General features: G+C 36.1%; 1 protein-coding gene across 2 annotated transcripts in view; it reads left to right on the plus strand.

Moving 5' to 3' along the window:
* STIM2 (stromal interaction molecule 2) overlaps positions 1 to 23,948 on the plus strand; it is a 71,509-nt gene that overhangs the window by 13,923 nt on the left and 33,638 nt on the right. For both annotated transcript variants that reach the window (XM_048304815.1, XM_048304816.1), the window contains exon 2: positions 22,218 to 22,348. In XM_048304815.1, coding sequence (XP_048160772.1) covers positions 22,218 to 22,348 — 131 coding nt within the window. The remainder of the gene's footprint in view (positions 1 to 22,217; positions 22,349 to 23,948) is intronic.

The following is a 23,948-nucleotide window of genomic DNA, read 5'->3' on the forward strand; positions in this document are numbered from 1 at the left end:
AGTGCTTTATTCTGTTTAAGGATATATGTTTATATGTAAACTTAAATGCTTTTTGAGTCAGGTATTTTTGCCATATTTCTTTAATGTCTTTAAGTTTTTTGAATGCTACAGAATTAATTATTAATTTGATATTTATGTTTGCAGTGCACTTGCTTACTAAGTGCACTTAAGTTTTGTTTTCTATTTATTTAGCTTTAAAATGTTGCAGGATAAGGTGTCAGCCAATCAGTAACACTACCTAGGAAGCTATAATTAATATGTTATCCAGGGGAAGGGAGGTGGTGTTAACTCCTTCTCCTCATCTTTGATAGCCTTGTTAGCAATAATTTATTACTTTCAGAAGGTTTGAGACTTCCTAGTAGATGGTTTATTTACCAGAGAAGATCTATGCTTGAATTCACTTCAGCTTTTAACTGTTTTACAAACTTCATCTGAGTGTAACAGAATTTTTTAGGATGCAATGTTTCATATGGTATTTGGTAAATTCTTTTTAAAATGTCTTACCTGTTGCATTTGTCTTGCCTTGCCTTCTTCACCCCAACAAATCCTGTACATATTTTATATGTTCTGATTGTGTACCTCAAGCATCCTTAACAGACCTTCTCAACTCATTTGATTTACCACTTATTTTTTGCACTAAGTTTAGAATGGAACAGGAATACTGAAAAGGTAAAGACAACATTTCTCTAATGCTAAACTTCTGATGCAGGAATTGTGTAGGTCTTGTAACATGCTAGGTGCAAGAGTACATAAGTGAAAATGTGCAGATTCTAGAAAGAATTTCAGTGCTTTACTAGATCTTTTTTTGGGGGGGATATAAGATGCACAGCTGGTTTTAGACCCTTCTGCCTATGTTCATAAAGAATATCAGAAGTAAAGAGTAGTCTGCCATCAGCTAAAGTGGTTCTGAAAACTCTTAGTAGATAAGCTTGAAGCAGAGCTATGGAAAAAAGAAAGAACAATTCCACCTCTGCGTTAATTGCATCAGAGAACTTAAAGTTACACTTTGTACTTCATAGCAGAATGTTGTGCTAAATTAGAAATTGTGATATGCTCGCCCACAATTGTTCAGTATCATGCAACTGTGACTGGTTTAGTCACAGGCAGAATGCTGGGCTGCCTACTCTGCCTTTGAAGCTACCATACCCCTGGAGTTGCTCTGAGTGGTTTATTGCTGTTCATGTGTGTTTTGCAGTCAGAAGGATGAGAGTTGTGGGCAGTGCCTTTTTTTTCTGATGGCATAGCCTTGTCTTTGAAAGGTATCAGAGAGACAGAAAAAACTCAGAATCTTTGGTAACATAATTTACAGCTTGTTAGGAGGCTACATTTGTGCTGTGTTTGAGTATCTTTTAGAAGTTGTTGGGAATATCTGACAGGATTCTCCTGAGTGTCTGTTCACTTTTTTGGAACATTAGAATCTTCAGGAACTCTTGCCTGTTATCTCTGACTAATGCAAGTTGTAATAGATGAACATTTATGCCTAAGTTCTGCACTGGAATTCAGAGCACAGCGAATGTGTTTCATGTAATCAGGGCTTCTAGAAGTCTTCAGGGCAACTCTTTATATGCAAATCTTTTAATAACTAAATGTTTTTAGAAGTAATCATTTTTCTAGTATAGAATGACCTATTTCTAGGTAATGTACCTATGTCTTTTTGTTTATGTTTGGGGAAAACTCTGACTTTGGTTGCTTATCTAACATTGCCTTCACTTTTGGTCTTTTCCTCAGTTGAATGGCCAATGGAACTTGCTAAGCTTTTATGGGTTAAAAAAATTTCAGAAGTAGATTTCTGTGCAGATTTTCCTTCTATATTGTTTATAAAGTAGTTTGATGTGGGTAATTGATGTGAGAAATCCGGAGCTTGTTCTTAATAAATATGATGCAAAGCCATTTAAATTAGTTAAGGCCTTACTACTGTCTGAATTTCTTTTACTTATTGTGATTTCTGCCCGATTATTGAATGCCTGTATTGAATATATGCAAAAAGACTGTTATATGTAGTGTGACAGTGTTAACATCTCTGAACTGGGACCTTGCTTATGTATAATGATGCTAGTAAATAACTGAATGTTCCATGGATATGAAATATTCCATATTTAAAAGTAGCATAGTCAACTTTCAGCAGAAGGTATGTCAAAGTTAACTCTTCCATTCTCTCCATGCACCTGCTTGCTGCAATATGTGGTCTCTCAAAGAGCTGTCTCTGGTGCCCAACCAGATTGTAGAAAGAAGAGAGTAACTAAGTAGAGGTTGCCAGTCTGGCCTTACGATTCTTCAACAGAAGATGGATATGGACTGAACACCGATAGAACAACTAAGTAGAAGTTGCCAGTGGCCTAAGGCATGGGTTGGGAAAAGCTCTGTCAAGGGAGGGTAGCAAAGATTGTTCATGCTGCACAGTCCACTGTAAAAATTTTTGAGTAATTTTTGCATTTGTTTAGGGAAAAAACCCCTGGCCATTAATGGCATACTATCCTAAAGACATGCAGGCGACAGATTTCTTTTGTGTAGGGCTTAAATGGTTGCATGTGCTGTTCCCAGCAGTAAGCAAGTCTCTGAAATCTTGCTTTGGATTATTCCTTGTCTCCCATTCTTTTGGTGTATTTGTTCATGTAAGTAAATAATATTTTTTTAGCTGTATAAATTTTATTACTGTATAAGAAACAGTTACAAAGCAAACCAGAAATGCTAAATTGAGAAACATCTTTAATTATGTGGTTTATTTTTATAGGAGAAATGTGGTGATTTTGAAATTTTCCACTCTGAGGGTGCCTGGCAGGTTACATTGTGTATTTTTTATTCCACTCATGGCATATTCTTGCATACTTTTGTTACATGCCTGGAAGTTCTTAGCTAATTCACTGACAAAGCACCTTTGTGTTTAGAGTAGGTTTACTTTTTTAAAAAACTTGGTTTAGCAGAATTTGTTTTAGTGTACACATGAGAACAGATTGTCCAAAAATCAGTAGTACTGAAAATATGCCACTAGAAACCCTAAAGGTTTTTCACTTTGCTGTACGTAATTTAGCCTTACTTACAATTATTTGTTTTCTTCTGAAGACTTGGATAACAGACAAGGAGGACACATACATCATATTCTTCTGTTAGCCCATTTAAAAAAAGTGAATTAATGGAATCAAATTTTGGGTGTAACTGTAGATCTTCACAGACTATCAAAATATCATATTCGGAAAAAAGTGGTCTTGGGCAATATTTTTACTGCTTTCATAAAAGAATGAACTTGCATTTCTACAGAGCATCTCTCACTGTTGTCTGTTATTCAGAAACATATTGCTAAAATTTCACTTCCTGATGGAAGATTCAGTTCCTGTGGGATAAAAGCTAACTAAAACTTTGGTGTCTGCTTTTGTAAGCAAAAAACCATGTTTATTATCCATGCTGGTGTAATGTAGAGCTCCACAAAGACTCTTTAGAGAGTTGTATTTTTTCCAGAGATGGCTCTTTCAGACAAAAGCCGATGGTACTCACAAATAGGATTTTAGGCATGTTATTGTGTGCTTCTCTCCCTGCACTGGTCCAGAAGTAACTGGTTAAAACCTTGTTTAACAGCCTAATCATTACCTTACAAATTCAGAGAAATAAATAGTTTATCTAATATCTTGAAATAACTATCTGCCTGGGCCTTGAGAAGGGGTATTACAAGAAGTCTAGCAGCACAGCAATTTAATATAATTCTTCCTAACAAAAAACATTTACTAATTGCCTTGTGTCCTGAATGTGAAGATGTGTTCCAGACTGCTTGATTTTTATCTTACCTAATATAAACACGGCTTTATATTCCATCATGTAGATCTCACTTGGAAAAAAAATTGGTGTCTTGGACATGATGATCAATAGAACTCATTATCGTAACTGTGTATTAAGGCATTTCTGTAAAGGCAGTTTCTATCTAGTTTGTATCTTTTTTTTTTTTTTTATTTAGCTAGTAGCTTTTCAAATACTGTCAGTTGGAGAAAAGCTCCTATTTGGTTAACTTTTCTTTATTTTCTATTGTATGCTTTTGGATTGTTTTTCTTCACTTTGTTTTCTATCCTATGCTTTTTGCATATGAAGACCTCCCCATTCTTCCTTTGAAGTTATGCTCATTCTGTTTAGAGATGAGCAGAACAGTACACAATACTCAAACAAGGAAGGTATAATTTCCTCTGCTTTTCTCTGTTTAGCAACTTTTAATAGCTGCTTATCAAGCAAATAATTTCATGGAGTTAACACCAATTAGCAACCTTTCTGGTAAGAAGTTCTCCTCTAAAACATTCCAATATGTTTAATTGCCTCAGGTGACTAATTACCTAGTGTGCCAGTCAGCAATGGTCAGCTGTTCTGCCTCTTCCCCTCCACATCTCCCTCTGCAGCTCAGACTTGAATTTCTCTGTAAATTGTCATAGATGGTGTTTTCTGCTAACACATTTTCCTTTGCCAACAGCAAAATCCAGTAGGAAGGAAGAACATTGTTATGCTCGGTGTCATTTCTGCAATTGAACTTGTAGCTCTCCAGCAGGAAAAAAGGAAGTCAGTGTTTGTTTCAGGCATAAACTGGTTATAAGCCTCTCAGTACAAAAGAAGTGCTCAATACATTGTGTTTAATATTTCTCTGATGCATTTGTATCCTGTCTCTGAAAATTGTCTTTTGTTTGGTTTTGCATGTTGTACTGTCTCTTCTATTGAGTACAACAGCTTATGAAAAGGATTTTGTATGATTTACTGGCTGTTGAATTTGTCTACAGGTAAAATACTAGCTTACCTTCAATAAAAACAGTGAACATTTTTCAGACAGAATTGAATGTGGCTATTTTCTCCTAGAACATATTTATACAATATTTATTATATTGTTGAGGGAAGAGAAAACTCAAGGCACTCTGGTAGGCTGAATTAAAAAAAGGCCCATTATGGGGAGGGGTAATTTTCCCATATTTGGTAAACATGTTATATTAAATAACAAGCAATTGGAGGACATTGTATCAGGAATCTGTTGGCTTCATGTGACCAAGCATTCCTGTGGATCCGAACAAGGCAAAATTTTCCTGATTTCTGCTAAAACATTTTGCATACCAAATGATGAATGGCATCACATGAATACTTTTTTTGGAGTAACTCCTATTAAGAAGCAACATTTTATTTATGTGTGTTTATGCACAAAGCTTTTGTAGAGTTGCTTAGATTCTAGTGAGTTACAGTATCTCCAATTGAATATGTAATTATGGAGATATTATTTCCTTTAGTTTCAACACATTTCCTGTCTCTCTTGTCCCCTAACAGAAGGGAAAGTATTTTCCTGGCTGTGAATTGAGCGTGCAAAACCACAGTCTGGTGGTTCTCCTTGTAGACCGCTCAGCGAGGTGCTAAAAGTGATTATGTTCACTTTGCACGTGCCTCAGGCAGGACTTGCAAGCTGTGTTAAATATTTGCACCCATACAAAATCTCAAGACTGACTTAAGAAATCATCTTTGTTATCTTCCTGATTAGCTAATGTCTCACCAAAGGCTGCAGCTTCAGCTTGACATGTGCTGCAGTTTGTTCTCCTGTCTTGTGCTTGTGCAAGGGACCGGGGGGTGGCTGGGCAGGGAAGCTTTGGTTGGAGTAGGGAAGATGCTCATGAAAAGAGAGAGGTTTTCAAGTTAGTTTGCAGTCTCAGAGGTGACAAGAAGACACAATGCAGCAGACATGGCTGTATGTTCGACCTGATTTCCTTGTTTTTGCTTGTAGCCTCTCTGAGGTGTGGCTTCTATCAGCCACATCTTCATGTGGGTGGGTAATTCGCTGCACTGTAGAAACAGATTAATCAGGCTAATGTACAGTGCGAAGGCAGAGCAGTGTGCAGGTGGCACTCTTAGGTTTGGATCAAGATAATGGGCATCACTGAACAAATCCTAACTGGCATTTTTGAAGGAAAAATGTAACATGAAACTGTTGCCCAGGTTTGTTCTTTCTAAGTTGCCGTCTGACCTAGTTTCGACAAGGTAGAAAATGGTTCTCAAAAACTCTTCCTCCCTTCTGGGTTTTACTGGGCTACTGCAGGTGTTTTTCATATGTAGGTTAATGGGCCTGTGCTCAGTTACTGTTATATGAACTCAGCATTTACTGATGTGGTTTATTGTGTAGCAATACATATGGGATAAAAAAAATATTGTGAGAAAATGTAAATCTTCAGATCCCATTTGTATCAAGATGTCTGTGTGAAAAATGGAGCTAAAATCCTACTTGTCTTCATTTTAATTTTATGTAGTTGCTTGTGTTTTGTTTCTTTGGATATCTTTTATTTAGCAATTATGTGCACTCTTATTTGTGCTCGTGACTGTACTGGTTTTTTGTGCATACTTAGAAGTATACAATTCTGACAAATGCTGATCTAATTTGAAAAGTGCAAGTGGGTGTTAAAGCATATAAAATATTCTCTCCTTTTTTGACAGCCCTTACCCTCTTGCTCTCTCTTTTTTGGAGTCATTTCAAATAGGCCTGCAGGTAGAAAGCCCTTTCAGGTAAGAAAAGCATGTGCTTGTGTTCATTTAAGGAGTTTTTTTTTATAGTGTATATGAAGTTGGATGTGACCGAGAGTCGGCAGGAATTAGTTGTTACTTGTTTATAGAATAAAAGGAATACTAGCTTTTAGAGTAAAAAGCCGTGAGAATTCATGTTCTGGAGCTGGTTATTCATTTGTCATCCCGCTTGTCTGCATTTATGGAATTGCCTATTCTTGTTTGGCCTGGAAAGGCACAAGTAAATGATGGCAAAAGGAATGATTCATTTAAAGGTGGTTCTTTGGTACCATCATAGGATTGTACTTCTAGTAAAGTAGATTTCTCTATTGTCTCTGCATGTATTTGCAGAATTTTATTGTAATTTGAAAAAATGTACTTGGCTCTCAACTTTCCTGTTATTAAAGTTGTTTGGTTTTTTTTAAACTTATTTTACAGTTTCTGTAAGTTGTGTTTCTGTATTTGTAATAGTATATAGTTAATTTTTGCTTTCGTCTAGTGCTCTTGCAGTTCTGTCTTTGGCTTTCAATAGTGGTATAATATTTATTTTAATTGCCAAGCTAAAGGAATTTTATTAATCAGGTTTTACTACAACAGATAAACCTTTGTAAGGGATCAGTAAATCAATAACCATGTGATCTTGTATCAAACAAGGGAATTTAAAGGACCCAAGTGTTTAAGTTTGTTTGTTGTAACTTACTTGTTGTAACCCAAGTGTAAGTAAGTTTGTGTTATTCTGGTGAAAAAAAAAAGAACAAAGAAGCTGTTGCTGAGATTAAATTTTACTGCCAGTAATTTGTTATCTACTGACTTTTATATTCTCAAAACCTGTAGATTTAAAAGTGCAATGAAACTTAATTGTTTACACGACTACATTTAGTAAATTTAAGCAATGTTTGTTGCTTTGATTTCTTTGTGTTAATTTGCTGCTTGAGACTGATTAAGTACTGTTACTTAAAAATGTTAACAGTTTTACTCTGCTTACCAGGTAAGCTACTCCTGGCAAGTGTTAGAGACAAGGTTTTAATTGATTGCATGAAAGCCTACCTTTAGGCAATGCCCATCAGCGTGCAGTTCCATCAGGAACAGCTGATGCCGTTCAGAAGAGGTTGGAATTCTTTTCAGTGTTCTGTTTAAGTCCTGAATTTGCTTCAGAGTTTGAACCTTCTGTGAGGTGTTGCTGTGGGCAGTTACCAACGAGCTTTGGGCTCAGTACTTTCCATATTAAGGTAGAACTTCTTTCAGTTTAAGAATCTGTCTTGGGATAGATTTGGGTTTTTCAGGGTGTTCATTGCATTAATTCTGTATATTAATTTCACTTCAGTTAATCTGATTTTGGTTGCTTGTCTTTATTAGTGCATGTCATATATGCAGTCATTTCTACAGCTTTCCAGTCAAAATATGGATAAAGTTGAAGGTATCTAGGGTTGCAAATAATTCTTGCAATACATTGAATATTTTTTTGTAAGGTGCTTTTGTTACACTGCTCTTAAGTAGATCAATAAAACTGATGGTTTACTATCTTGTCTCTTTTTCTACTATTTCCATACCTTTCTCTTTCCCTTCCCCCTGCTCCTGACTGCAAGTTAGCTAATGGCATCTTGAATCTTATTTTTGACAACTGTAGTTGTAGTGCAGTAACTTATGTAACACTTTTTCATTAATTACTTTTTTGGCTTGTAAAAACATTTTGAAAAAAACCCTGTCTTTTCTTCATTCTCCTTCTGCACATGAACATTGATAATTCTTCTCAAAATATTTTAAAACTTGGTTAATGTCATAAAGCCATATAAAACTTTTTAAATGTGTTAATCCCCAGAGAATCTCAGATGTCTCAGTTTTTAAATCACTGAAAGCAAAGGTGAGGCTTCTTACTAAAACAACATGGAATTTTACTGGAGCTTTAGAAAACTAGCAGTGCCAGAAAGTTTCTTTGCTCTGGCTATGGGACAAATGCATAGACTTTTGCAATAGATCTTACTTAAAAGTGTGGGTTATCATTTCTTTGGGACTAGACATGGCCCTACAGCTAGATGTTTCGTTTTTTGCCTTTATAAGATTGTGCATACAAGATGTCTCCTTGTGTAAAAAACATTTCTTAAAGAACTACAAGATACAGAGCAATTTTATACAACGTAGTGTAGCTTTAAAAACATTCTTTAAAAAAATTCTTGAATGAACATGCCTGTTCTTGTTGAGATGAATTCTTTCTTCTGGATGGTTATTGCCCTATTTTCAAGCTCCGGGCTTCTAAAGGCCTACCAATTCTTGACACCCTGTTCTCTTAGCATGCCTTAAATTCCACTGAAACTCATCTCTTTTCATTATGTACAATGCATTGGTTCTAACTGATGTGATGGTAAAAACATACGGATTTTGCCTTTTGCATTTACAGACATTCTTTACTATTGACACAAGAAATGCATGTTGAAAGAAAGTAAAACCTGTGCACCGATAATCCTGTTTGGGATTTGATCAGGATTTTCCAAGAGTTTCTTCAGCCTTGCCTTGTTTCTTCTGTTTGTTATCATTTACTTTATACTTTTGGATGTAAATGTGCTGTGTCAGCAACTTCTTTGCTACAGAGTGCTTCCTAGGAGCATTCTAGGAAAACAGGGTGAGGATACAAGATTTTGTAAATAAGGATGACATTTTTATTTGTATTTGTGAATTGGAGCCCTCACTATTGGAGGGGAGGGGAAGGAAATGATGATGACAGTTGTTATTGTAGAATCTGCCTTTCAAAAGAGATGATAGATGCTGATTGAAAAGGGGACCACTAAATGTCGAACTTGTGCTTTGGGCAAGAATGTCACCATTGCAAGAACACATAATTTGGCCACCTCCCAAAAGCTGAGAGAAGTAAATTAGTAGACTTGCTTAAAAGAAAGATTTCAAATTGAAATTCTGACGTGTCTAGATGGAAGACTTTTTCTTCAATGCCTTGACACGTTCTCCTTTAACCGAATCTTAAGAATACCAAATATAAATTTTAAAGAAGAAAGGAAGAACAAATTGAGAACTCAATTGTTACTAAGCTAGTAGGATAGTGGGTCAGTAGCACAGTCTGGTGTAGGCTGTGTGTAATGTTATCATAGGTAAAGGAAGTGAGAAAATAATTCTATGAGACAGTTGTCCTCTTACAATATGGTGAACGTAGTAAGCTTTCAATTTGCTGTGATACCGCATTGAAGTAAACTATTAAAGCCGTGGTTTTCGAAGTTGGGGTCTCTTCTCATGATAGCCTCATCTTTGTCGCATATGCAAATACTGCTGTTCTTTGATCTGTCTCCAGCATGTTTTCTCCAGAGGGAATTTTTAAATAGGAGTGAAATTTTTCTGAGCATATTCTCCTAGTTAGAAAAATTTTGATGCTTTTTTTTTTTTGATAGTGTTAACCAAGTAAGTTTAAAAACATTTTAGAGGCAATGCTATCTGGCTTTGGTTTGACATTGGTAGTAAAATTTCACTTGCATGAAGAGAACTTCAGCAACCATTTTAAATGTCAGAAGAGGATTTTTTTTTTTAATGTTTCTCTGTTGGCGTGGTAACTGGAAACTTTTTCAAGTGTTACCTTATATGTGTTAATTAAAATTTCAGTAAAGCAATGAATTTAATGAAGGGAGAAAACTATTTCCTTTGTTTTTTAGTAGAGCAAATAGAGAATGTAGCATTTTGTTATGGGCAGTAAGGCATAAATGTGCTACCCATTTTCTGGTATCAACTTTATGCTGATTGTGCTTGGTATTTTTCATAAATACAGAATAGAAAAACACTGTCCCCATGCCCCCAGCAGATGACTTGGTATAAAAATTGCTTTAAAATTGTTAAAGACAGAAAAAGATTTAAAGCAAAGATTTATAGCCTACAAATCACTGTGTTGGTATAGAAAATATTAAAACATTTATGCTGGTTGATAGATGTGACTGACATGGAATAGTTGTTTTTTGGATGTCAGCTTTGTCAGGTATTGCATTTAGGGCATGAGAATAGACCTTGGAGATAAAGTCTGGAGTATGTATGTTCCTTGTATTTGATTAAACCAAAGTGAAATTACAAAGCAAAATACTATTACCAAACATGCTTCTCAGAGATGTGAATGAAGAACTTCAGATGTATTTTATTGTCTATGAAGGCCATAACCCGGCAACAGGACACGCAACAAAACAAGACAGAAACCACAACATATTTGAGAACAATTCTGATTTATTAAACTGTTTTTTTTTCCATATGTTCTATTTGTAGTGTATTTCTGTGGGAAACAGAATCACATTTCTTGTGAAATTAACTTCCTGTGCTTTTTGAAAATGGAGTCTAATTGAATGTATTGAAGTAGAATTAATCTTTCATGGTTCTGGTTTATTTTTGTTTATGTTTAATGACAGGCAAATGGCTTTTTTAACTTTAGGAAGTTGCTTCCTCTTTGATATTGAAAATGATGGAGTGCCTGTATGTGTTGATACTTGATGCATTAAGATGAGGTAATGTAGTGGAAACACTTGCCTGTTGCAGTTTGACTTGGTGCCTGTTTTCCTACTACTGTCTGGTGGGGAGAGCAAATAGCAACAGAAGCTTCAGTAATGCTGTGCAAGAGATCCAGCTCCATTTACAGTATGTGTCCAGCAGAGTTTAAAAAACAAATCTAGGATATTATTTTTCATGCTTTAGTATTTTCAAATATGATAGACACAAATCAGTGTTAGTGTTTGAATTCTTACGTGACAAAACTATACACTAAAATGTTATATTTAAATAAATACCATGTGTAAATGTCATAAAGTACTTGTAATGAATCTCAGAAGTAAAAGTGTCATCATCTGGAAAAAGCATACTGCTCTTCATTTCTTCTTGACTTTTCCCAGTGCATGTCAGGAACATACAATGGGACTTAAATGAGGACTTAAGAGTAGACTATATATCACTTAATGTCATTGGTTACCTTTAAAGATATCTTATATCAATATTCTTTTGCAATTGGTTATAACCTCAATTGTCACAGTCTTAAATTATAAAAGATCTTTATACTTTCTTGCTCTTTCCTTTGAGCTTTCCTTAAGTATGTCTGTTTCGCCTCTTCAGAAAGTGGTCATCTTGTCTGCCAATAATAAAAATTTTTAAAAGCCCCTAAAGAAAGCAAAACACTCTCAAACACAAACTCATTTGGCTTTGTGTAGCTAAGTGTCTTGGTTTGTCAGCTTTGGGACAGATTCTATTATGCTGCTTTTTTTATAGCCTTGTGTATTTAGTTCTTAATGCATGTTCTGGCGCCAAGGTTTTGGAAAAGGGTCAAAAAAAGTGGAGCTTAAATGAAGGCACAACAAAAATTACAGCAGTGTTTGAGGCAGACATGCACTTAGCAGACACCTTGAGCTTGCTGGTGTATGTTTGTAGAGATGTGGTGTCTCTCAAGGTCTGCTGTTTATGATGTGGACTGAGTGCTGCCAAAGTGGGCTATGCCTGGAACTTGTGACTTCTCTATGCTCATGGGGAGAGCCTTGGAGAAAGGACAAGTTGTGAGCTTACTGACAGTGGTGTTTGAAACTGTTCTTTCAAGTGCTGTGGATTGTTTTATCTGAGTTTGCTATTACATCATCTCCTCCTATAGTATTGCAAATGTCTGTTTTAGGTTTTATAAGGCCACAAAATACACCCGAAAAAACTTGAAAAAACACTTGATAGCTATTAATTGCAACAAGTTGTCTAGGATGCATCCTTGTCCTATACCTCCTAGTAGTGAAAGCCAGGATCTGAAAAATGAGGTGGAGTTTTCCACTCAAGTAGCACAGATGTTGTTCCATTCCATTTTTTCAGTGTATTGGTCCCCTGCCGTGTTGCTGACTGGATTCAGTTGTAGAACGGGGCATGTCAGGACCAGGGCTGAGCAGCAGCACTGTGGCTGTACAGGGCATCTCTCTGCTTCTGCGTGGGCTTCCTCCTCCTCCTCCCCTGCACCTTTGCTGTCAAAGATGTTTGTGCAGGCACATAGAGAACAAATGCAGACAGAATCAGTTTCCTGATCCTTCCTGCAGTGGGACTGTACAAATGCGCTTGTGTTGGTACCAGGAAGGAGTTAGTACAGGGACAGAAATGAATGGCAGGGGCACGAACAATTAGGAATCTTGTTAGCATTAGTCTTTGGCTTATTCTGCCTTAGAGCATATGTGAAATTATTGACTTGGCTCTTTCTCGTATCTCAAATATGCTCAGCCTGTTGGGGCACAGCTGACAGTGTTTGAAGCTGTACAAGTAGTATTTGGCAAGGTGCGTTGTTCAAGCAAATGTAGTTTCCCTTATTGTTTTCTTCTGTATGCAATGATGTGAGGTTTGTCTAGAGGTGGAATAGTACTACTTTAAAATTGTAAGCAAATTATATCTAACTCGTTATGATGGCAGGAGCCATGTGTTTGTAGTATGAACTTTTTGTTAAACAATCCATCTGAACTAAATCTAACATGATAGAACTTATTCTAGGTTTTGGAGTTCTTGTTTAATTATTGCTGAGTTTCCTTTTTTCAACTCTGAGTGATTCCATTGCATGACTTTATGCACAGACTGTATGCTCAGTGTGTGCTCATTGTGTAAGAGCTGCCTTCTATTTTATTCACCACTTTAACAGCTATGAAGTACATACTGGAAAAGTACACCATTTGCTACTGTTTTTATGGGCCCAGAAATACGTATGTCAGACTGGTATCAGCCAAGATGTATCTAAGGTATGTGCAGCTATGGTTTATTTTAACATTCTGATAATTGTACATCTTACTATCTGTGCTAAGTTTGAGCAAGAGCACAATGATAATATGGTATCTCCAGAGATGCGTGAGTATTTAATTCTTTAATTTTTAAAAATTCTTTAGTTTTTTTTTTCTTCTTTATAAGATTGGGTTTTTTAAAAGGCTCTTTAAATCTAATTGACATCAAATAAGCCAAGGTGAACTGACACACCATAAGTAGATTTGTCAGCCTGGTTTATCACTTGGAGAAACTCATCATGAGAAAAATATTTAGCAGCATATTAGTAGGAGCAAAACTGCCAGTTATGCGATCTGGGGTTGGAGTGCTAACAGCAGAGCAGTTCATGTAAACTTCTGGAAGTAGGATAGTCCTTAACTAGCCAGCAATCTGTACTACTAAATTTTCACAAAAGCTAATAGGACTATTTAAAGAAACTGATATTCATACATACTTAAAATTACTGATATGCTGAGCGGGGCTAAAAGGAAGTGTTTCATTATGGTGTTATTAAATAAAATGACTCTATGCATTCAGTACCTTTGTATTTCTGGAAGTATAAACATAGGCTGGCAAATTTAATACTCAAATGATAGAATCATAACAGATTGTGTATTTTGAAAAGTGCCCTGTTGCTTTATTTTAATCTTCCTATATTGTAAGTACTATGTTACATCTTTTTAATATAGGTTTCAGTTGTATAATTCTGATATGATCTCTTAAAGTATAAATACATCTTGACAACATGTTGTTACAGGAACTGTGAGGGAACTGATGATGCTACAGATGGTGCTTTCAGAGGATTAAATTTGATTCCTTGGTTGGAACAGTTAATAAGATGCGTACAAGATCAGATGGTGTAGAAGAGTGAAGTAATTCAGTAATGCCAGCAATGTCATGCTTACATGCCTGATTCATGGATATAGGATATGATTATGAATCACATGTGAAAACAAATACATCAGAGGAAACACTGACGCGATTAAAACTTCAAGTTTAAAGATATATACATATATATATAATTTTATATGAAAATAATTAATTTGACTTTATTAAACTCCTCTAATTTTAGAAAATTTCAGTTTATATGTCTGAAAGTGTCAGATGGTTTTTAAATTTTAAACCCACATCTGTAAAACTTTCTATGCCTTTTATTACACTTAAAAAAAAAAAAAAATAAAAGGTGCTAAAGTCCTTTTCTCCAGTGCTTCCCCCACCTTCCCCATTTTCAGTCTCAGAAGTTATGAACTACCTTTTCAGTATGAAAAAATCTGTAAGTTTTAAAATATCAGCCATATTATCATGGTTGCTATATTTTGCAGACACTGTCTTCCAAAAAGGAATTTATGCTTCATGCTCCTTCTAGCTCGAGTCATACCTGAAAAGAAATGAGTACACTGAATATTGATTATAGGCTTTCACCAGGTGTCTGGAGATCAGCTTCCAGGTCAATGTGTTAATAAGGATGAATTTCTAAGCAGAATCATCAGATATTTGAAAGTCACCTGTATTTATCACTTTTCTCATTTCCTGATGAAATTTAGAAAGTGGCTTAAATGCTATGTTGCTGCTCTTTCTTAAGAGCTGACAAATTCTTGGGCAGATTATAGTATATAATCAGGGATATACTGCATCTTTTCCAGCTTCCTGCTGTTAGAAAAGGGAGAGAGTTAGAAGAGCAGTAAAGAACCAATCAGACCTAAAATACACAAAAAGCTTGGAAGTGTGTTGTTATATGCTCTTAGATGCGTGTTATGCCTTGTCACCAAGTACATATGAATACAAATCTGTAACTTTTTTCATCAGCTTAATGAATGTTCTATTGGCCAATGAACTAAAAATTTCACTAAATCCTTTTTCTCAAATAGCTTTAACTTCTAAACATGTATGGAAAACAAGGTTGTCCTTTTTAATTTTGTTTGAGTGAAGGATGTTTATTCCAGGTGAATTCAGGTCATATTTGAAAGTCTGAAAATCTTTTTTTCTTGGAGCTATTATAATTTTAGGTGTTGATAATCACTATAATGTGCAGAGTACATCATACATTTCTGAAGATGCATTAAACAGTCCTCACTACCAAATCATGAAAACTGAGATTTACACTACTTTAAGTATTTCCCTTCTTGGTCTTGTACTGATAAATATAAGTAAAGTGAAAGAGACTTTTCTATTTCTGAGAGTAAGTATCAGACATTTGGCATCTTTTTTTACACTGAGTATCCATCCATATGTGTTTGTAGGTTTGTATAGTAAGTATCATAGAAGTACAAGTACGGTTAGAAGGAGGGAAAAACAGGATTTTAGGGGCTTGTGTAAGATGCATCTCCCAGTTTCCTCTCGTCCTGCTTTGTTAGGGTTGGCAGGAGTTCCTGTTCTAAATCAGTCTACTTTGACCATTGTATACAATAATTGTCGAACTTCCTCTTCCCTTCAAACTGTGTAATTGCTCAGGGAGGGTGTGAGAAGGAGATGGAAAAGCCATGAATTCATCTTCTTGATTTATAGTTAGTCAGACAGAGCAGTGTGGTAATTTTAATAATTAATTTCCTATCAGTCTAAATGAAGTATTTATACTGGTATTTTTGTCTTGACAGAATAATCCTTGGCATGATTAACATATTCAACCCCCTTTTTGCAACTTCCTTTTAAAACAAGCATTGCTGATTTGGAATAGTTGCTTTTAATGCAGTTATATTAAAGCAAAATTAATTTGCCGTCACATCTAGTTCTCTAGAGAATTTCTGTCATATCTTTTCCTTTGAGTTACCGTTTATCTGAGTACGAAGTTCTTAAATATTTTTCTAAGGTAGTGCGTGATGTTTTGAATGTCTTAACAAGTGATCAGAAAATTAAGTGCCTGCTCTTTGTTTTGAAGCTTTTTATCTAGGAAAGGTTAGAAGAGCTTTAATAAACCTGTCTTAACACTTGATTTTGTTAGTAACATTATGTGACTGAATTTCTACTTTAAATAAAGTGATCTCACTGATACTTTTTTTTTTTCCCCTGTACCTAGAGAATGAAGTTCAGAATTAGACAGCTTTTTTGTGGGTGTGGAGAAAGCAGAGATGAGCTAGTGATGATTTAAGAAAAAAATCAAAGCCTTGCTTGCCTCATCAAGTTTCCATGCGGGGGAAAGAATCTAATTGATCTGTATATATGAAAAGATACTGAAATAGCAGAATAAATGAACACTTTTCAATAGTGACAAAATCAGATTTGAATCTCTCATGTGAAAATTGCTTGTTACATATTGAAGTTGTAGTGATTTATTTTAAGGCTGTTTGAAAGGTAATTTTTTACTGAAGGTGTTTAGTGGATTTTAAAAGAATCATGGCAGTTTTCATGGAGCTTATCTGCAAGTAGTTTGGGGCTTTTGTTGATTTTTTTTTTTTTTTTTTTCTGTTAAACTGCAGTGTTACCAGTCAGTAAGCATTGTACGTGTATTCGGAAACAAGTGCTCCAGATACCAGACTTTGCAGTCAGGAGTTTAATTTACGGATTTAATCTACTCCTATTGCATGAGTTGGTAGAAGTTACCTAAATTTCTAATACAGAGCAATGGAAAAGCTTAATGGGAAACTTAACATTTTCAAAATCTTTGGGGACAACAATGTTCTGAATTTCCGTTCTGTTGCACCCCTTCCCCTTGCCATGCTGTCATTAGTATTATTGCATTTTCCTCTTCAGGAACTTCATTTAAGTAACATCAGTGTTGTGGTTAGAAGATAAGGTATTCTACACTTTTTGTCAAAATTTTGTCTTTTTTTTAAAAATGCTTTTAGTGAAAAGATGTGCTGCAATCATGAACTTTTATTTAAATAATTACAGTGAAAAATAATGTCACAAATTACTTTGTCAAGTTAACTGTTAGATGCTGCTCAGCCTACTTGCCATATGGAGGAGTTTAATTATTAAGAGTAGGAGTGATTTGCTTTGGGGCTTTTAATTGAAAGATTAAAAGAAGCTCACTCTGAGTCTGTGTCTCAAGCATTTGAATATTTTAGTGACACCTTATGTAAGGATTTAAGATAAAAACATGTTTGCCTTTACTTTGAATAGCTATTTTGAACATCAGGTAAAATTCTTGAAAACACTTGCTTTTCAATATTTTCATTAATCCCTGTTGTATCTATGACACCCTTATTTGTACTCAGGTCTTCAAAAATTGTTGTTCTCTTAAAGGTTTTTTGCCTCAAAAGGTGTCATTGAATTGATTAAGAAACTGCAGTGTATTAAAGTACATGCAAAACAGAAATGTAAGGAAATAAGAATCCTGGTTAGGTGAAGATTCATTTGGCAGGGGGTTGGAGATATTGTGGACACCTCCCTTTTTGTCTGGAAAATGCAGAGAAATCCACTTCTATCACCATGGCATACTGAAACATAGTTATTTTAAGACAAGAGTATGTACTAGGAAGCTGCTGCTTTATAGTGCCTGCCTTTTCTGTGAGGCTTCCCTTTATCCCAGATGGCTTTTTAGGAATGAGGAATTATAAACCTAGCACAACATGGTACACTTCTGAATTCATCAGTAAAAGGCAGGCATGGAAACCCTGCGGGCTTCCATAGGACTGCCATATGTTATTGTAAAAAAAGTGCTTTTCTTTCTTGGTGAGTGCTGAACATCCTCACAGAACAAAAATGGTGTGTAGTAGTCAGTCTCTTCAAATAACTCCCAACTGCTACACTGCTCTGAGTGAACTCATGGGAAAATTTAAAGGCATTTAAGTTTTAATTTGGAAGTGTCTACTTGATTCCAGGCACTTGCAGAAAATCATGAAGCTACTGTGTGTCCCTGTATTCTTAAAAAGGCTCTTTCAGGCATTGAAAAGTTCCAGACTGGAGCTGTGAACACCTGGTTGGAGTCATTCTTTGAGGCTTGGCACAGCCATAGCTTTTGTGCTCCAGTGTCCGTATGCAAAAGGACGTGTGTGAGAGAACTGCAGGCTTATTCCCTGTTTGTTGGTCTGTCAGTCCTTTTTATTCTGAAGTCTGTAACATTTGCAGCTGTTTAGGGAGAAGCAAATGCAAGATGGATGAAAGACTATGAGGTGCATATACCTTTTTGCTTTGGAACCACTTCTGACAGTGTATTCCTAATAAATTTCAGGGGCTTTGCTGAGATGAGTGCTTGAAGATAAGGGCAAAATTAATTTTCCTTACTGGCTTGTGTTGACAATGTCACATTTTAAGTTTAACTTCTGTTGTCTTCAGGAAATGGAATAAAGAGCTGTGAATCTAAAGTTGAGGATAATTTCAAACTGAAACTTTTTTTATAGTCTCACCTTATTTTAGTCTCACTGAAGAAGAGAGGAGTGGGGGGAAAGAAGGGGTAGGGGGAAGGGGTGTGAAGTGTTAGTTTCCCTTTATCTACAAATACAAACTTTTCTTTATCTTGGGTTGGATAACTGTGCTTGGTTCGTTATCAGACTGTCTCCTAAGGGAGACTCCAATGGACTGGTGAAAATGTCCCCCCTTGCCTTAGAGCTGGGAGTCAGTTACTGCCTCAAGGCAGGAGGCAGGAGGAAGGTTTGTTTCAAAATCCTCTGCCAAGTTTGTTGAGCCACGAGTCTGACATTTAGTTTTTTAGGAAAAAATTCCTTCCATATTATGACCATTAGTTCTGAAACTTCCTGGCTTCTGAGCAACATGAAAAACTGAGGTATAACATAACTTGTGCCTGGAGTGACATCTGCTGTGCTTTTATGCCTCTTGTCCACCTTCTCTCTTTTGTTTCTTTTGCTAATTCTTCTGTGCTTTTCATTAAAGAAATGCTCAAATTCCAAGGTATTGGCTCACTCCCTGAGTGAATTTATCATCTCTGTTCTTTCCTGTGATCATGATTTTGGACTAAGTGCATTTATGACAACACACCAGACTAGGATGGAGAAATTGGTCTAGATGTTAAATTAGGCTTGTCCTTAAAGTACAAGAGAAGGTTTGGAATCCCAGAACATCTTCAATAGTGTCAATTCAAAGAGGAAAAATTATCAACTAGTCTTATGATTTATTGTGGGGCTTCAGGGCTATATTTATAGTGTTTGCAGTGTCTTGAGACCTTTTCTCTTGGCTTTTGTCTTAGAAACTTTCCAGACATCCAGGTAACTAACCATACTTCATCTAGTATTAATTTGAATTGTTTTTGCCATGCAATTGAGGCAAACTACTGCATGATAGTATATTCTGCAGAACTGCAGATGATTAAATTTCCATCAGCTATTTTTTGGATTAGGTAGGGCTCCATAGGTATGCTTGTGAAATGCTTTTCACTTATTCTTTAGGTTGTGGCTTTGTAGTTTGTTTTGAGATTGTTCTCTGAGGAAGGGGATGACCAGTGTTGTCAGTCTGTCAGTCTAAATGCTTAATTTTACCAGATGAAAATAAGCTTGAAAGTAAATATGGATTCTCTCTAGAGTGGGTTAATTTTTATTACAGTTGACATGTGGTCCTACTGTGTTTCTCAGTCCCAAAAAGAGCAATTGGCACTCTATCGGCTCTTAACAGAGAGATCAAGTGTTCTTGGAGCCAGCACATGGGACATTTGAAGCACAAGCAGCCTGTTTATTTCTCTCAAGAAAAGCCATAGCTCTCTAAAGTGCCTTCATGCTTAAATATTCTAAAAAGGTGTATTTAAGATAAGTGCCCTGATTAAGGAACTGATCAACCTCAGTTGTGAGAAAATGTACTCTGAGAAAACCTTTTTAATTTGAAAAACTGGGCTTTCAGCTGAACAAAATTGAAAAACATTTGAGTGGGTGCTTGCAAACTGTGAACACGTGTATCTGAAATTTAATTCCATGGCAGGACAGAATTAAGTACAAATGAAACAAGTTGGATGTGTTTGAGCGATCTGTTTATCTGTTCTGACAATTATACTTTCTTCTAACTTAAAATACAGTGTGGATCAAAACTTGTAATACAAAGATTGTTCTTCTGATATGATTGTATTTAAGTAAAATAATATTTTTTGTTCATGGCCACGGGAATGTAATTATTAGAAGAACTTTGAGGTGATTCATTATTATTGCAAGGGAAATCTTTCAACACCAAGCACCCTGCAATTGCAGGGATAGGTCCTTTAACGCCTCCAATGATAGTAATTTTTTTATTGCAAGGCAAAAATCTAAAGGCTGAGTATTGTGCAAATTAAACCTTTTGTAATAAAACAAAGATGGACAAATAAAATGGATTTTTTTTAAATTTAAAAAAACCCCTACTTCATAAAATATCAGTTGCATTCTAAAGCTGAAAATTATATTGTTTGTGATTGGTCTGGTTTAATATTTAGTAATTAGTAGTAATAATAATAATTAGTATTTTATTAATTAAATATTCAGTAATATTTCATATCTAGTAATTCAGTAACTAATAAATACAGAAATCTGTCTTTGAATTATATGAAATAGTTCTAAAAGCAACACCTCTCAGTTCTCGGACAGCGTCAGTGAAGCGTTCATTTTTTTTCTGCTGACTTCCGTTTATTTGTTTTCGTTTTTTTTAATTGATACATGGGAACAGATAACAGATTTCTGTTAACTCCTGTATAATAAAAATTAAGTATGAAGTAAGAATGCATTGGCTCATGTCTAGCTGTGGAAACCAGTCCTGTTAATTATGTGTCTGAGATTCCAGCTATGTCATGGTTGTTATCTTTGCACTTCCAGCTTTGTAGCCTTATGGATTCCTTTATCTTGATTTTTAGTTATTTTAAAATTTGTATTAGACAGAAAAGCAGAATCATGCTAATCCAGCTGGTATGAAATCATAAAACAAAAAAAATTATTTTTCTCTGAAAACATTTGATTCCTCTCTTTTTCTAGATGTGCTTCCTTTACTTATATAAGCGAGCCTTTTAATAAATTCTATGGCAACATGAAAGCTTAATTCTTTGATAGATTAGAAGAAGCAAAAATTACTCATATGCTCCCTCAATTTTTACTTGCATTGATATGATTTAAGTGTAATGTAACAGTTTATGGAACTAGTCAGTGCATTTTTATAATGGCTATTACAGTGGGAATTCACTACCTTACTGAAGTTCAACTTTGAAAAAATGATTTCTGTATCCTTCTCAACCTTCTGTTCTTTGCTGGTGTTCAGTACATCAGAATTAGTGAAATAGCTGCTATTAGTTAATGCCAAGGTCTATGCAAGGCCAGTGTGATGATGGTTGATCATCATGCATTGCAGAATTTTGGAGCATTTGGCAGGTACCTTGCAGAAGGGAAAGAACACGGATTTAGCAATTTGATGTGCAAGCTGAGCCATCAGATGTGCGCAAATCATGAGCCTTCAGTAATGAATGCAAATGAAAATGTACTATTTTTGACTTGGAATCCTGCTCTACAGTGGCTGCAGTTTGTGATCAGGGTGTACAGAACAAATACATCATGTACTACTATCAGCTGAATTTTCTTTGCAGTGTGCTTTCTGCTCTTGCAGTCCCTTGAGTATTTTGTGTTCAGTAGTACTACCTATTTAGAATTTGATCTGCAGTGTGATTGCCATCCCTTTGTTATCTGTTTATGAGGCTATGATTGTATGACATGACAATTCTTTTTCTTTTCCTCCGCTGCTCTTTGTTTAGTCCAGACTTTCAGAAGGGAGGTTGTGAAATGCAGTGACTTTATTTGCCACTGCACTGACATAAGCTAAAGGTTGATGATAAAAGAAAAAGTGGAGATAGTAAGTTACTGGGATGGCAAAAATAACTGGAAGAATCAAAAACTATTCTGGTCTATTTTTTGGGACTCCTTCCTGGATAAAAAAAAGAGTTGATTTACACACACAAGCCTTTCACTTTTTTGGTAAGAATTACTATTTTATGGTTAGATTTGACATCTGTGACCTGGTGATTATATGTAGTGAAGTACATGTACACGATACAGAAATTTAAACCCTTTCTTTTGCTTGGGAACTTTAGATTCTGAGGTGACAGTAAGTAATATTTCTGGTGGTGTTTTTTTTTTTTTTTGTCCTCCCCCCTTCAGATCCCTGCAGTTCACTCAGCCCGCCGTGCTTTACTGAGGAGGACCGGTTCAGCCTAGAAGCTCTCCGCATGATCCATAAGCAAATGGATGATGACAAAGATGGTGGTATTGAAGTAGATGAAAGTGATGAGGTAGGAGTAAAATAACTTTACTTGTGCTTACATGAAGTCTTTTTTATCCTTTTGTTTTGTCTAGCTGCTCTTTATCTTTCTGCGCTTGAGTAGTTGTTGCTGTTTTTCTTAAGTCAGCCCTTTCCTCAGACAAATATGGAAGGAAAGTCTAATTTCTATATTTGTCTGAAATGGGATGTTACTGTCCATTGTTCTAGCCTGAAGAAAAGTTTTGTGTGACTATGTATAAAAGTTGCTACTTTTACTTTTTTTTTTTACTTTTTTTTTTGGTGTAAGAGGTGGGCAAATGGTGGTAGGTTTAGCTTGCACTAAGGTTGATGTGATCCATTGCTTAATGTTACAGTTTCTTTGCTCAAAGTTTTCTTGCTTAAGGCATCACTGGGCTATCCTATTTACCTTAGATCTGTTGCAGGCACTTCATGGTGCAAATCAGTACCTGTTACAGACAGCAGACTAGAAGAAAGATTTCTGGTTTTGCTTACATTTACAGGCAAGTAGTAAGAACATCGTACTTACTAATGGTAAATTAAGTCCTACGACCTAAGGAAGGTTATGCAGACCTGCCTGAAGTTTTTGTGTCTGTCCTTGAATGAGTTTGGTTGGTGGGCTCCTGGTGGACCTGGCAAAGGACTTACCCTTGCATTTACTCAACTTTACCAGTGGGATTCTCAAAATTACTGGGTAGGAATGGAAATGTCTATGTAGTTTCATTGTGCTTGCTTATTTCGCTTTCTGGCCATTGTTAGGCACACGCTTGAGAACCCAGGGGGAGTGAAGATGTCCCCTAAAAATGAGGGTATTGTCATGTGGTTCTGACACCCATTCTCACTGTAGATGAATGTGAGAAGAATCTAGCCCTGTTTTGTCATCCTTTTTTGTAACATTTAGGGGAAGATTGTTCTCCCTGCATAAGTTATGAATTATCATTGTCAAATTTAATGTGATGCTACTTACTTTTCTGTGTGCCTATGTGCAAACAGCATCAACAGGCCCCATCCAACCTGACTCTGAACTCTTCCAGGGACTGCGTCATCCACAACGCCTCTGCGCAACCTGTTCCAGTGCCTCTCTACCCTCCGAGTAAAGAATTGTTCCTAACATGTAGTCTAAATCTCTCCTGTTTTAGTTTAAAACCATTCTCCCTTGTCCGGTCACTATCTGTCTGTGTAAAAAGTTGCTCCCCCTCTTTTTTATATCCCTCCTATATGTACTGAAGGTTGCAATAGTATCTTCCTGGAACGTTCTCCAGGCTGAACAGCCCAGCTCTCTCAACCTGTCTTCATAAGAGAGGTGCTCCAGTATTCTGATCATCTTGGTTGCCTTTACTTGTTCTGACAGGTCAATATCTTTCTTGTGCTGAGGAGCTGGAGGCAGCACTCCAGGTGGGATCTCACAAGAGCAGAGTAGACCCTCTGGCCACTCCTCTTTGAGTGTAGCCCAGGATGCAGCTGACTTGCTGGCCTGTGAGCGCACACTGTTGGCTTATATCCAGCTTTTCATCCACCAGCACCCCCAAGTCCTTGTTGGTAGGGCTGCTCTCAGTGACTTCTCTGAGTCTGTGCTCATGTCTTGGATTGCTCCAATGCAGGTACAACACCTT

Source organism: Corvus hawaiiensis, chromosome 5 (genome assembly GCF_020740725.1).
Source record: "Corvus hawaiiensis isolate bCorHaw1 chromosome 5, bCorHaw1.pri.cur, whole genome shotgun sequence".
Classification (NCBI taxonomy): Eukaryota; Metazoa; Chordata; class Aves; order Passeriformes; family Corvidae; genus Corvus; species Corvus hawaiiensis.